The 13,861-nt window shown below is 35.7% G+C and overlaps 1 protein-coding gene across 1 annotated transcript in view; it reads right to left on the bottom strand.

The window, feature by feature from the left end:
* Nucleotides 1-272: 272 nt before the first annotated feature.
* Nucleotides 273-13,861, bottom strand: part of LOC131074656 (splicing factor Cactin) — a 121,787-nt gene continuing 108,198 nt past the window's right edge. Inside the window, exons 9-13 of the mRNA XM_058011318.2 lie at nt 3,630-3,768; nt 3,231-3,376; nt 1,509-1,697; nt 1,077-1,343; nt 273-954 (exon numbers count right to left, since the gene is read on the bottom strand). Coding sequence (XP_057867301.2) covers nt 835-954; nt 1,077-1,343; nt 1,509-1,697; nt 3,231-3,376; nt 3,630-3,768 — 861 coding nt within the window. The 3' untranslated portion in view covers nt 273-834. The remainder of the gene's footprint in view (nt 955-1,076; nt 1,344-1,508; nt 1,698-3,230; nt 3,377-3,629; nt 3,769-13,861) is intronic.

Genomic DNA, 13,861 nt, shown 5'->3' on the forward strand with positions numbered 1-13,861 from the left:
CTTTTCTGCATATTAAGAGGGATAAAAATTTGACCCTGTATCCAATAATAAGTATATAGTACATGATTCAATAACATATTAATACATTTTAGGGCTCTTGCCCTTTATTGATCAAAAAAAAAATAACCACATTGTTTTTCCACCTAGTTTTCATAGATTCCTGTCTATTAAAAGATGGGCTGCATTTGTTTAACCTCCTATAACATGAAATGTGTGATTTACTTCCTCTAATTTCATATGCCACCCAAAAAGATACCTTACATCCAAAAAGGTACCTGATAATCGTCACAGATTTTATTAAATATTAACATCTGAAATGATGAAATCCTTAGTTTCTCTACATAGTCCTTAGTGGATGGTGAACCACAACTTAACCATTTACCAAAGACTTTTCCACAAGTTGACTTTGACCCAGTAAAGGCAAGTTTACACGTTTGCAAAACAATTGGTAATGTAAACAATTGCTAGCTTGCATGTCTCAACGAGATCTTTGACAAGACTTGATAGGTTTCCAAATTACACGACCTAATATAAGTCAGCACACAATGTTCATGAGTAGAATTTTTTTTCCCTTCTCTTGTTATACCAATCCGATTCACGAATAAAGAGGACCACAAAATTTAAACAACGCATCACAAGATGCAGTTAATCATCATCAAGCACAATTAATTGACCTCAATCACAATATACATTACAAGAGAATATGCTACAACTTATTGGATTGATACTTCTTGCTTTCCATTTCATCTCTGGTTCATGTTTGAAGCTCTTTCTAAAAGGAAGTTATCTGGCATTTGCTAGCAAAAACTAGTTAATAACTCGTGTAATCAATTTCTATCGGCGATATCTGTACCGTTTGAAATTGAAATAGACATGCAGAATCCCTCGTTCAAAGGTACACTTGAATCCTTTCTTATGTGAATATTCCCATTCCTTATTTACAATGCGGAAAGCCTGTAACAATCAGAAGAAATGTTAAACAAAATATCTATGCATTAAAGCCAGCAGAACAAGAAAATCCTAGAAATATACTGATCCAGGAAATGTCATGTATGAGATGCCTTGTAAGAGCTTACAATGTCTTCATATGGAGGTCCAGCATGAAATCTTATCAGGCAAGTTTCACCATTGCTCCCATCCTTCTCAATTGTATATGTGGGAGCCCTTGTTTTATCAACAAGATCTGGATAAAATATGTTGAACTTATAACCCTGTACAATCTTTGGAGGAGGATTATCATGGTCATAATGTGTTTGATTATATTTGTTCCATTCATATCCAGTGTGCACTCGGTTAAAGTACTTGGGCTTGCGAGGACGATATTTATCATGCCACCAATAAACCTACACATCAAAGCTATCAGTACTTAAGTAGATAAATACAAGCATCACAAAATAAGAAATAACCTGAATATGTTTTTGACAATATAAAATAAATATTACTCCTGTCAATATTGATACAAAAAGAGACCTTAAATAAATAAATTACAAAAAGAAATCTCAATAAACCTGTGATTCAAGATTCACTTCAGAACCAGAACCCAAAATAGCATCTCCATCTTCCAAGGCTCCCATTGCTTTCATAGCAAGTGTTCTTTCTTGGTTTGTCAGTTCAATGTCATCAATTACACTGGGTCCTGTAGCAGCCTCCTGCAACCTGCGCTGCTGCTCTTCCAATACAGCAGCCCGTCTTCTTTCCTGTCAAATTTATTCCAAGCGTCATTAGCAACTCAGGTTTCGCATAGAAATAACAAAAATAATTCACTAGCTCTGCTATGAAGAAACTACAAACACCACTGTCTGATTCTGACACTAATACATTTCCGAGCTTCACTGGGCATAACTTTGTGTGTTACTCGGAAGTTTACAGCGAAGTTTCTTTTTAAATGGGATTTGTCAATTTTGAAGAGTTTAAGTCACTTTAACATGTGAAATAATAACCTAAGTTCACAGTCCTGGTACAGGGATGGGTACAGGTTCATTTATATACACATGTATATGTATATATAATATACATATGCATATGTGTATATTTATAGAAACAGTAATACTCAATATAACTTAAATGATCTGCAGGCTTGAATTTTCATAGTTTATTATGACATAAATGCAATATGAACAATGTCAATATAATTTTGACATACAACATTCTATTGATCTCTTAATCAACACTCTCAGCATAGAAAGGCTTTATCCACTATGGTCTCTTGACTCTCTTTCTGACTGGTCATGCTCCCTCAATCAATTTATGAGGAAAGGAAAAAAAAATTAGAAGGATGCAAAAGCATATTACATTTCTTTTTTCAGTTTGAAATGAAGCATATTGGCATTAATTCATGGTATGCAGACTAAAGATAAGACCAGAAAAATAAATCACTAGTCACTTGAAAAGCAGTGCTCTGCACATTTTCAAATAAATGTAGATTTGAATAAGGAAACCTCCTGCAAAGATTAGATGGGTTACTCTTCACAGGAAGTAATACAGAAAGAAACAAAAAGAATATTTCACCTTCAAATATGACCAGAATCACAACTACTCATATGAAATAATGGAGGACAGTTCAGTGAATATTAACAGGACATGGATAGATAATGATATCTTAGATCGATGCACTAAAATAACTAATGATGCATGATCATTCAAGTGGGTTCACCCAGAGTCTGCCCCAGGCAGCCTGGGTACACTGTGACACAGAAGCACCCACAATGTACCTGGGGTGCCTGGGTCAAACCTTGGGCAAACCCCAGGCCATACCGGACCCGAATAGGGTCGAGAGAACTCGGTAACATAGATAATAACTTTTATTGGTGAGAGAAGCAGGACAGATTCTAAATTTTAAATAAAATAAAAATAAAAGATGTGCAAAAATGTTATAATGAATGTAGGATACGATAATAGATCTAATTCCCTCAAGAGTAGAGTAGGCATTTAAAACAAGTTGCTGTTTCAGAAAAATACGAGGTTCCAAACCAAACGAATGCACGATTCAACTACTTCCCATAGATCACTTGATTGGTCATTAACAGCATGGTGACACACATTGCGCCATTCAGTTTATAGTAAATGCAAAGGATACAACCAACAGACAAGTAATATCTTTATGTTTTAGTATTTAATAAAGATATTTCCAGACATGAAAGAAGTGCATTTAGCTTGACATTTAAACATAAATCACTATAAAGAGATACAATTATGAAGAAAATAAATATAATTAACTAAGCAGGCCTTACCAGTTCTGCCTTGTCAGCTTCCGGATCTAAGCCTTCTTCTCCTTCATAAACATGAAGCAGCTCTGGTGAAAATGATCCAGGCTCTTCATCAAGCTCCTTGGCTGCTTCCTCCACTGGGATGACTTCAGGGCAGTCAGGTCCATAATCTATATTATTTCAACCAGACTTTTAGTTTCTGTTTTTTGATTGAATAAATAAATACACTTATATTAACTGATATACCGTGTACTCGAATCATCACCCTAAGCAATTATCATATAGGGAAAGTTTCAAAAGAAAAACAAAGTTGCTATGACATGGAAAAAAAAATAGTAAAGATACAATTACATCATCGCTAAACAGGAACTGTTGCAAATTATCATGAAAGAAGCATATTCTAATCAACATCTCAAATCCTACCTTCTATTGCTCTCTCACTGTACTCAATTTCAAGTTCTGCATCACTCTCTTCTTTAGCTTGCTGGTCATTGCCATCTGACTCTTGTAGCCGTTGCAAATGATGATGCAGAAGATCTGCATGGATTTCCTTAAGTCGGGCCTAAAATAGAAAACATAATCTTGTAAACAACAGTATATAGTAAGGTCAATGAAACCCCGAGAAGCTTAAGTTCTGAAAATATTGCTTTTCCCATGAAAAACAAACTGAATTGCTTAGAATAAGAAGAGAGAATAAACATTTACGAAGGATTTTTTTCAGAAACAATCACTAATGAGGAAAAGGTGGAGGAAAGGCAATTCTTTCTAATAGTTGACTTTAAAACCCATGCTTCTTCGCCACTCTAGCTATTAAAAGCAACATGTCATTTTTCCAACAATAATTCTTTCTAATGTATAAAGACACCTAATAATATAATTTGATTATCCAAAGCATTGTATTGGAACTTGCCAGGTTCTCACTTGGACTCACACGTCCATGAGGCACCCCCAGCAAGTATGTGGCAACATACAGACCTGCCAAGTCTGATTCCTAGCCTTGCAGGGTATTTGCTGAGATTCTCAAGTCCTGATGTGGAGCTTAATGAGTCCATAGGGCTGGCATCACACTTTGAAAACACTTCAATTATTTTTTACTTCAAATTAAAACAAAAAAACACATCAAATGTAAACCTAACAAGCTCCTACAACATTCAAACACATGTCATATTCCCTTTCACCCATTTTCACTTGTTCATTTGCTTTCAAACTGTTTTCACTTTGCTTGGATCTCATTTTTATCTTCAAAGGAGCCAAACATTCTTGTGCAATGATCTGATAGGTTGTTGGATTGATAGTGGTTTTGTGCCAGGGCAGACCTGACATAAGGCCTTAGATTTGCACTAGACATTTCCAAATTCGAACTTCAAGAATCAGATCAACCCAAGTTGAAAATCTTCATTTTTTGATCACTGCTTTTTTACATTAATATTTTTTTATCAAAATTTTCTGTTTTGTACATTGGAAACTTTAAAAATGCTGCCGTAAGGATGTGGCATAATTTAACTTCTCTAGATTAGGGAATCGAACTACCCCACACCTTGGCAATCCAAAGATCTGTCAAAGCAGTTGATCCTTCATCCAAGAGCACCTTGGTCATTGATTGCAATAAGTGTTTAATAGATTAAGGCGAGTGTTTAATAGATTAAGGTGGAAAGGCCAAAAATAATGAGGTGTACTTTTGACATCTTTAGATCAAATTTGATCTATCAATAGATCAAATTACTTAGTATTTTGGCAATCTATCAAAGTTGTTGATCTTAAAGGCGTGTTAGTATAAACCATCAATTAAAGTGAGGTTGGTAAGTATCGAGCAAAGTTCGAAATTAGTTGTGGAATCAATTGGTTGCAGTGAGGCTGTACCTTGCAATTCAGTTGACTAAGGTGGATAGATGGATCATAATGCATGCACTTCTAGCAGTCTATCAATTCACCACATCCATTGTTTCAAATTCTAAAATTTCGGACCATTGATTGAGAGAAAACCTTGATAAATCAAAGGTAATATAGCAAAATATCAACATAAGGAGGTGTAGCATGTTTTGATTGGCTCCCCAAGTATTTTCATCTCAGGCATTCAAACAAATTCGGGTTGTGGAGGTGATTTTTTCTCAACTATTGATGTTCAGGGCAAGTTATTCAGGACTGTCAATCCAATGGAGTTGGAAATTAGAATGCATTGAAAAGGGTGATCAATGATTTTTGCAAAGATACATGGCTAAATCCTATCAATCCTAGTGGATTGGTTGAATAAGCTATCCAACACCTTTGCAATCTACAGATCTACTGTGTTGATCGTTTAATGATGTAATGTAGAACGTTAAAATGGCAAGTATGAAGGTCATTGGATGAAAATCTAGCATTTCATGATTAGTTCTTACAGGCCAAAAGACAACTAAATGGGACTTCCAGAGAGGCTAAATTCTAAAGGAACCAAAGAGATTATGCCATATAGAGTCTAGTGGCAATGCAAGTGGCAGGTCCATTATATCTATTTGCAAGCTTGATAGATATTTTGAAGTTAATGTGGGCCATGGTTTTCTACAACAATGTATTACGATCTTGTTAATTGTAGTATATTGGTAACTCAAAGTCTCCAACCATCAGGCATCTTTGTGATCCGCAAATCTACAAAACCATTGATCTTGGGATCAAATGCAAATTGACCATTGATTGCAGTTGAGTTTTAGTGAACTAATTTAATATGGTTGAAGAAATATTTGAAGGCTGTCATAATTTGATCGATTGTGGTATATCAGGAGATCAAAATGGTGTGCATTTCAACAACAGATCTACTGAAGCATAGATCTTGAAGTTTGGCTGTTGGTTGACAATAGAATTCAAATTGGTTACCCAGCATTGTAGTCTTTTGAATTTCTAAAGGGGAAAGCAAATGATTATCAAGCAATTGAGACAGGGCACCATTTATGCAGAGTTTGTATAAAGTTGTAAGCTAGGCTATGAAAATAAAATCAATGTTGTCTTTTCTTAAACTTCCCCTTGATTCAGAGGGAGCTCCCACAAATCAAATTACACGCTTGCAACTATCAAATCTCAAAGGCCATCAGGCATATGAAATCCAATGAAAAGAGAAAGGCTTTGGCTAATCTTTTCAAGGATGCCTAACAAAGCAAATGGCATCCAAACAAAGTAATGTTTAAATAAGAAGTTTGCCTCTATTTTAAAGTTTTCTCTGTGAAGAGTGGATTGAAGCATCTTTTTTGTTTGTAACAGTTTCTGGGCACTTTGTTGCAACAAATTTTGTAACAAGAAGATATCCTTATTGATAAAATGTAGTGAAGTTGTGTAAGTGTTAATTATCCTACTGAGATGAGCATTGCCCTCTTATTACTTAAGGAGATTGTCTCTCTTGTAAATTTTCATCTTTTGTCGTCTTAAGTCAGTGTTGTTCTGTGAAGAACATATTCTGGAGTATCAACATAGCACATTTTGTTCTAGAGCTTGTTCACTGAAAGTTGTAAATTCTTTTTGGAAGTCGATACATGAGAGTTTGTTTTATATGTGGTTCTCCATTATTGGCATGATATTTCCAGCAAATTTGACACATCTTTGAGTTTACATTTGTTGTTCTGGTATTGTGATTAATTAGTCTTCTGTTGCAGCCAATGTCAAAACCTTTTAAAAATATATATGGCATGTTGTGGACCAATAATAAATTGCGAAAGAATCTATATAGAAAGCATTAATTCTCTGATTTTGAGGTCATAAGCTCTTTTCATATCAAGACAACTAGGCTATAAGGATTTACATTTTCATTTTGCACTGACTCTAGAATTTGAGTATGCCACTGGATGAACACAGTCTTAAGAAGTAACTAAATTTTTTTAGCAAACTGTAATTTACAGTTTATTAACCCACATATTGAACTTACGGGTATAGAGAATCAATATAGAAGCATCATTCTAAAATTATTTAACAAATACACCTGTAGGTTGTAAGTTAAAATTTGTTGAAAGGATTTTTAGCAGTAAAATCACAAAGACTAGCATAGAAGGAAGATAGTGACAAATAAATTGGAATTATTCTATCATTAATGTTTAGTTTTTGATTGTTGCATATTTCATTTCAATAATTTCTTAAAAAATTGAAACGAAGCACACTCCCAAGCCTTGCAGAGCTTGAAGTGTAGAGGGGATCATACCTACTACTATTCTATCAATTTGCCCAGATTACTTATGATTTGACAATAAACCACACCTAATCATTAATCTTTCAACATGCATCCTTTAGAATCGTAAGGAACAATTTGGAGCACCAACACACCCCACAATTTTTGGACTCCTTGATCAAAACATTGTATTGCTCTAATGTTAGAGGGCATTAGCAAACAAGATTGTATTAAGAAAATTCTGTAACGGGGATGAAAAATCTACATATACATTATAAGCATGCCTTAGCACTCTCTTTAATGAGAGAGTTCACACAAAAAGGGAGTTGGTCCAACTTTGTGTAACTCAATTTGCAACCTTGTTCATTAGCTTGCAGAAGCAAAAGCTTCTTTGAAGTGAACATTTGTTAGTAAGAAGTGAAGAGTCTTCCTATGCAAAGATAACTACTCAGATTGATGTGATGGATTGATTTGATGAGGCCCATTTTCGGACTACTACAAAGGAGATTGTAGATGTAAAGTTTTGAAGTTTTTTCTTCATTTTGATTTTCTAGTGTGTATAGATTTCTTCACTCCTCGTTTACCATATAATGGTTACTTTTTTTAAATTTTGAATTTTAACTCTTTATATAGCTAACTAAGCCATTGGTTTCCCTCCATATTGTTGATGGAGGAAAGTCAACAATGAGATGCATCTATGAGGGAGTGAACCAAGCAAAGGAGAATACTAGACAATATTATGGTAGTGTTGAGACCAAATGTGTGCCCATTTTGGATATCATTGACCAATGCTAGATAAGTCACCTTAGACGCCACTTCCTGCTTGTGCATACTTCCTCAACCCAGCCTTCCAATTCCTTTATAGATTCAAGGCTGATGAGGAAGCTATGGAAGGCCTCTACACCATTGTATAGACTATGAAGCTAAGTCTACAAATAAGGTCAGAGATCATCTTTAAGACTGAGTCTACAAACAAGCTCTAGAAGATCTCTTTTCTCAAAATTTATGCATCTCAACAAGAACAACTCCTACCGCAGGTAAAATTTTCATTTATTGAAATTTGAAAAATTGATTTAAATTTTAAAGATTTTCCTTCTTTTTTATATATTTGAAAAATTTAAACATTTTAGTTTTGTCCTCATAAATTCATGATGGGGCAATTTTGGCACTAAGGTCCCTAACCTTCAAACCTTCAAACAATTGTCATCCATGTTTTGGGCCAACCACAAAGTGCCTTGGGTTGTGAGTGAAATTGGAGTATGTTTGAGCACATTCAGTCCAAAAAGCACAACAAATTGTCAATGTCAATGTTGAAGGACCTTGTATTTGTGTTTTACAACTTGTGCCTCTACCCCAAGAGAACTTTGATCACAAATGAAGAATTAGCCTCTTTAGTTGGAGGAATATGATCCCAAATTTGAGTGAATCACCAAGTACAACCTTACTTTTGTAAATGACGACCATGCATGTGTTGATTAGATTGTGTAGTCAGAAATGACCAACTTTGCAATTTCTACTCTAAATATTGTGCTCAATAAGTGCTCACAACTGTAGCATGTTTAGGTATCCCCTTAGCTTGTTTCCTAAACCTTTTTCGTAGTAATAGAAATGCCAAGCAATCCCATTTTTATTTATGTTGATCTTCCCAAACTTCTATGGGCTCATGTCAACTAGGGCACCACCACATTTATAGTGATGCCTCCACATTTGCAATATTATCCACAAAATTCAAACCATAAAAAATCATTTTCAAATCCAATTCCACCCATGTTTCTGCTTTTCTAAACAACTCTATTACGTGGCACCTAATTATGTCAGATGTTTACTCTATTAATGATTCTCTTCTTCCCTTTTGAAATCATCTCTAACAATCACAACCACTCTCATCTTTTGCACTTTCATATTTTCTTACAACTCTCATTTTCTATTTTCTACAACTTTGTTCACAATTGGATTCTTGTTATAGCTAGAGCATCTTCTAGAATTTGTTTCCTATAGCTTGAAGCCTCATGGCCAAACCCCTGATTATTGTTTGCTTCCGTTATTCTAATCACATTCTATTATTACTGTTTAAGACATTTCCATTTTGTAGCTCTTACTTTTACTACTATCATGGTAACTAATTTTAAAACATGTAGCCTAGCCCAATAGTCCTTCTAGCATTTGTATTGCTTCCACAGGTTATATGAGCAGGTTCAAGCCAAAATCAGAACTAAGGATGCGCTTTCAAAAAGTTTTGGGAGTGACATTGGAGTCAAACAAGAGTGTCCACTATCCCCCACATTTTTTGGGCTCTACATAGACAAATTGGAGGATTGGATAGCAAAATTATGTGGTGAGGGTGTGATTTTGGCTACTTATATAATAAAGTTAATGTTATATGCTGACGAACTTGCTCTTCCAGCTAAAATGGCTGAGGGTCTTCAAGATCATCTAAGAGCTCTAGAATCCTTTTGTCATGAGGTGGGAATGCAAGTGAACATTGAAAAAACCAAAGATGATTTTTACTTTGAGAAGAAAAAAGAAGCAAGTAAAGTTTGAGTTTGAGGGCAGCCCATTACAAGTGGTGAATAATAACAAATACTTAGGCCTAGACGATCATAGCAACCTTAGTTGGGAAGCTTGTAGGGAAAAGTGGATGCAAGGGGGATGGAAAGCATTATACATTTTTCAAAATAGATGCAGATAAGCCGAGCTATAGGATTGTAAAACTAGAAAAACGTTATTTGAATTACTTGTCATTCCGGTGGTTCTCTAAGGATGTGAGCTTTGGGGCAGCAGCACCTCAAAATCAAGATGGAGGCAAATAGAAAGATTACAAAGATACCTTATTACAAGCAACTTCAAAATTAAAACCACAGTTCCCTGAGAAATCATCTTAGCGGAAGTTGGAGCCTTCCCGGTTGAGGCTGCTGCAATGATTAGGTTGATAGGCTATTTGAAGAGAACAGAGAAAATGGAAGATCACTGTTGGCCCAAAATTGTGACAGAGGAAAAGATAATTAGAAGAAAAAATACTTGGATGAAGCAAAATATTAAGTGGCTGAGTAGATGGGGAATTAATTTGCATGAATGTCCAAATGGGAATGTTGAAATCAAGAAATATGTGAGAGAAAGTAAAAGTGGCGTTGTGGTCAAAGCAACTTGGAAGAAAAAGAGAATACTACACAAACATTTTAATCCCACATGTGAACAACAACAAAAACACTACATAGAGGCATTTAATGTCCCCTTTTGGGAGGACACTAAATCTTGCCCAATATACTTGTAGAATTATTGCACGTTATGTATTTTTAGTCTGCTGTGGTAATTTGGACAGATTCAATTTGATGTTGTTTCCCTCTTTAAATGCACAAGTCTGCTGTTTATATCAATCTGATCTGCTGCCTATACTCAGATGTGTGTGTGCCTGTGTGTGTGTGTGTGTGTGTCCCTTCTATTCCATCAGGTCTGATTCTCTGATTATTGATTTAATGTTTCCTCTTCTTTTCCTTTGATGCCTGCTTTATTATTATTGTTTGCAGATTTGCATTTGTGTTCTGATCTCTTTGATAAATGTTCATATCATTCTTTAGATTTTCTTATAATTCTGATTTAGGTCTGCTCCTAAATGTGCTTTTAATGCTTCAGATATTTTGTTCTATTCCATGGATTCTGCTCCTAATACATTTCAAGACAGAAGTAGGCCTAATCCCAATCCTTCTGCTCCTAATCCATTTCGAACCAGAAAGTGGGCCTAACCCCAATCATTTTGCTCCTATGCCAATTTGAGCCAGAGAGTGGGCCTAACCCCAATCCTTCTGCTCCTAATCCATTTTGAGTCAGAAAGTGGGCCTAACCCCAATCTTTCTGCTCCTATTCCAATTCGAGCCAAAAAGTGGGCCTAACCCCAATCCTTAAGCTCCTATTCCAATTCGAGCCAGAAAGTGGGCATAACCCCAATCCTTTTGCTTTGTAATGTCCCCATCAAATTAAACCTATTTGGTATTATTTATAAATAAAGTGAACTTTCCTTATTTTATATTAGTACTAATACTGACTAATATATCATAATAAGAGTTCTTTAATTTTCTCAATAAAGATTAAATAATAGTTGCCTAAATACTTTGTTAAACTATTATTTAATTATCCACTCTACGAGAGTTGGTTTCTATGGGAATTTTACCCGTCTCCATTCTTTAAAATGCGGATTGGCACATGAGGAAAGGTAGAGATTTGATAAATAAAAGATCTGGAAGTAAAGGTTGGATATCTACTTGATATCAACGCTTGTGAACTATTCCTTTTGCCAGCCATTTCTGGCCTATTGGAATTAAAATGGTGAGTCAAGGAGAAATATTTTAGCGTCAGCATCGGAGGGAAATCTTGGCTGCTACGAAACACAGGTTACATTCTCCTTTGGGTTCTTACAAATCACGAACATGGTGTCCACGCAGGTGTTTGAGTGCTGATATTCTGTAAATATCGGTGGAGGCTGCGAGTTGGTACAGACTGGAAAGTGCTACCGCGGCGTGAGTCTCAGACTACAACCCATGCTGTGTCGGGCTTGTCCATTGAGCGATATTTAACTTGTGTTGTATCGGGGTTGTTCATTGCACGATACATATTTATGCTGGGTCGAGGGTGTTGCCATCGCAATATGCAGACTCAGTGCCGAAACAAGAATGTTTGGCAAACGCACAATTTACAACTTATGTCGTGGCGAAAGTAAACCCGACGCAAAGTAAGCATCACAACCACAGTGGTTACGGGGGTCATAGCGGAAACAGATACCTCTCACGGGAGGTCTTACAGTGTTCAACGCGTGGCTGGAGTCTTCACATTGCCAGAGAGCATACGCAGACATATCCGAAGGAGCATAACAAGAAGTTTGAAACTAATACTCTACGAACTTATAGGTGCACCATGGAAATACATAATCCCTTAATCCAATTTTATTGAATGTATATGATGATTGCTTAATCAATGATATGAAGGTTAATCTGGAATTGCACGGGTTGTATTAATGGAATTGCACGGGTTGTATTAATGATATTCCTAGGCATTACCATGATTATCTGGTTAAATTAAAATTACTTTGCTGTATAACCTAGAAAACACATTATACATTGCCAATTTCTAGTAAGGAATTTTACAGTGGTATCAGAGCTTTAAATCTTGCCAGCCTGTAGGGTATTTTCAAAAATTTTAATGCACATTTTTAGAAAAATTTAATGCACAGCTGAGTATGCACCAAGGGAATTATAATTTCTGAAGTACTAGGGCCCGTCAAAACAGATTTACAAACTCTTCTTTAGCACAGAGAAGTACGTCCATTCCATTTGAAATTGAGGATAGTCACACAGAAACTGACGAAGAAATTATCTTTGAAACCAACATGGGAGACCCAGATAACAATAGGGATCTGTTGGCTGCGTTAATCAAAAGTCAGCAAGATATGCAAGATAACGTTAACAGAATGACCAATTTGATGACCCAGTTTATGGCCAATAATATAAATCAGCACCAAAATAATGGAAGGCAGAATAATCAACATCAAAATAATGGGGGAAACAATGGGGGTAGAGATGAACAGTCAGTTAATAATCAACCAGAAAGAACAGGAACAGCAAGACCATTTATGCCCACTTTTACTGCTAGAAACCAGCCACCAAAAAATGAACCAACAATAAGGGAAATACAAACAGAAATAGATCAGGATTGGTTAGATTCCGGTGACGAATTCTGTTCAACAATGACATTTAGAGAATATTTAGATGTCAGAATGAAACATAGGCCAAGAGGACAGCAGGGAAATAACAGCGAATTACAAAGAAAAATTGGAAAAATGTCCATTCCTTATTTTGATGGTTCAGGTAAGACAACTGCTCGGGCTTGGGTGCAAAAATTAGATACATACTTCCAATTAAATCCTATGTTGGAAGAAGAAGCAATTAAATATGTTGCGTTACATCTTGACAGTGTAGCACATGAATGGTGGCATCACAGACAAATAACCTTAGGTCATAATTTGATAGGCACTTATGTTGAGTTCACTGAAAAACTTATTGATAGGTTTGATTCTAAGGACCCTGAATTACACCTTAAGGATCTAACTCAACTTAAGCAAACTGGAACCGTTGAACAGTATATTTCTGAATTTGAAAAATTGGCAGTATTAGTCACTGAAATTTCTGAAAGGCACAAGATTGTGATATTTATAGATGGATTGTCTGACTCCCTCAAAGGGTGGGTTAAATCCTTAAACCCTCCTACTTTAAAAACAGCTGTCAAAAGGGCCAAAGAATTAGAACCGTCTTCCAAAGGGAAATTTTTTAACAAAGGACCACCTCCTAAACCAGAAAAAGACAAACAACCTTTCAACAAAGATGATTTCCCTAAAAAAAGGTTAGATAAAGAGGAAAGAGAAGAGCTCAGAAGGAAAAAAACTATGTTTCAGTTGTAGGGAAGCATGGCAGCCTGGACACAGATGTTTAGGGAAGGGGAAATTCATTATATTGAGGTTATGTCTGACAGTGAGGATGAAGAG

Source organism: Cryptomeria japonica, chromosome 4 (genome assembly GCF_030272615.1).
Source record: "Cryptomeria japonica chromosome 4, Sugi_1.0, whole genome shotgun sequence".
Taxonomy (NCBI): domain Eukaryota; kingdom Viridiplantae; phylum Streptophyta; class Pinopsida; order Cupressales; family Cupressaceae; genus Cryptomeria; species Cryptomeria japonica.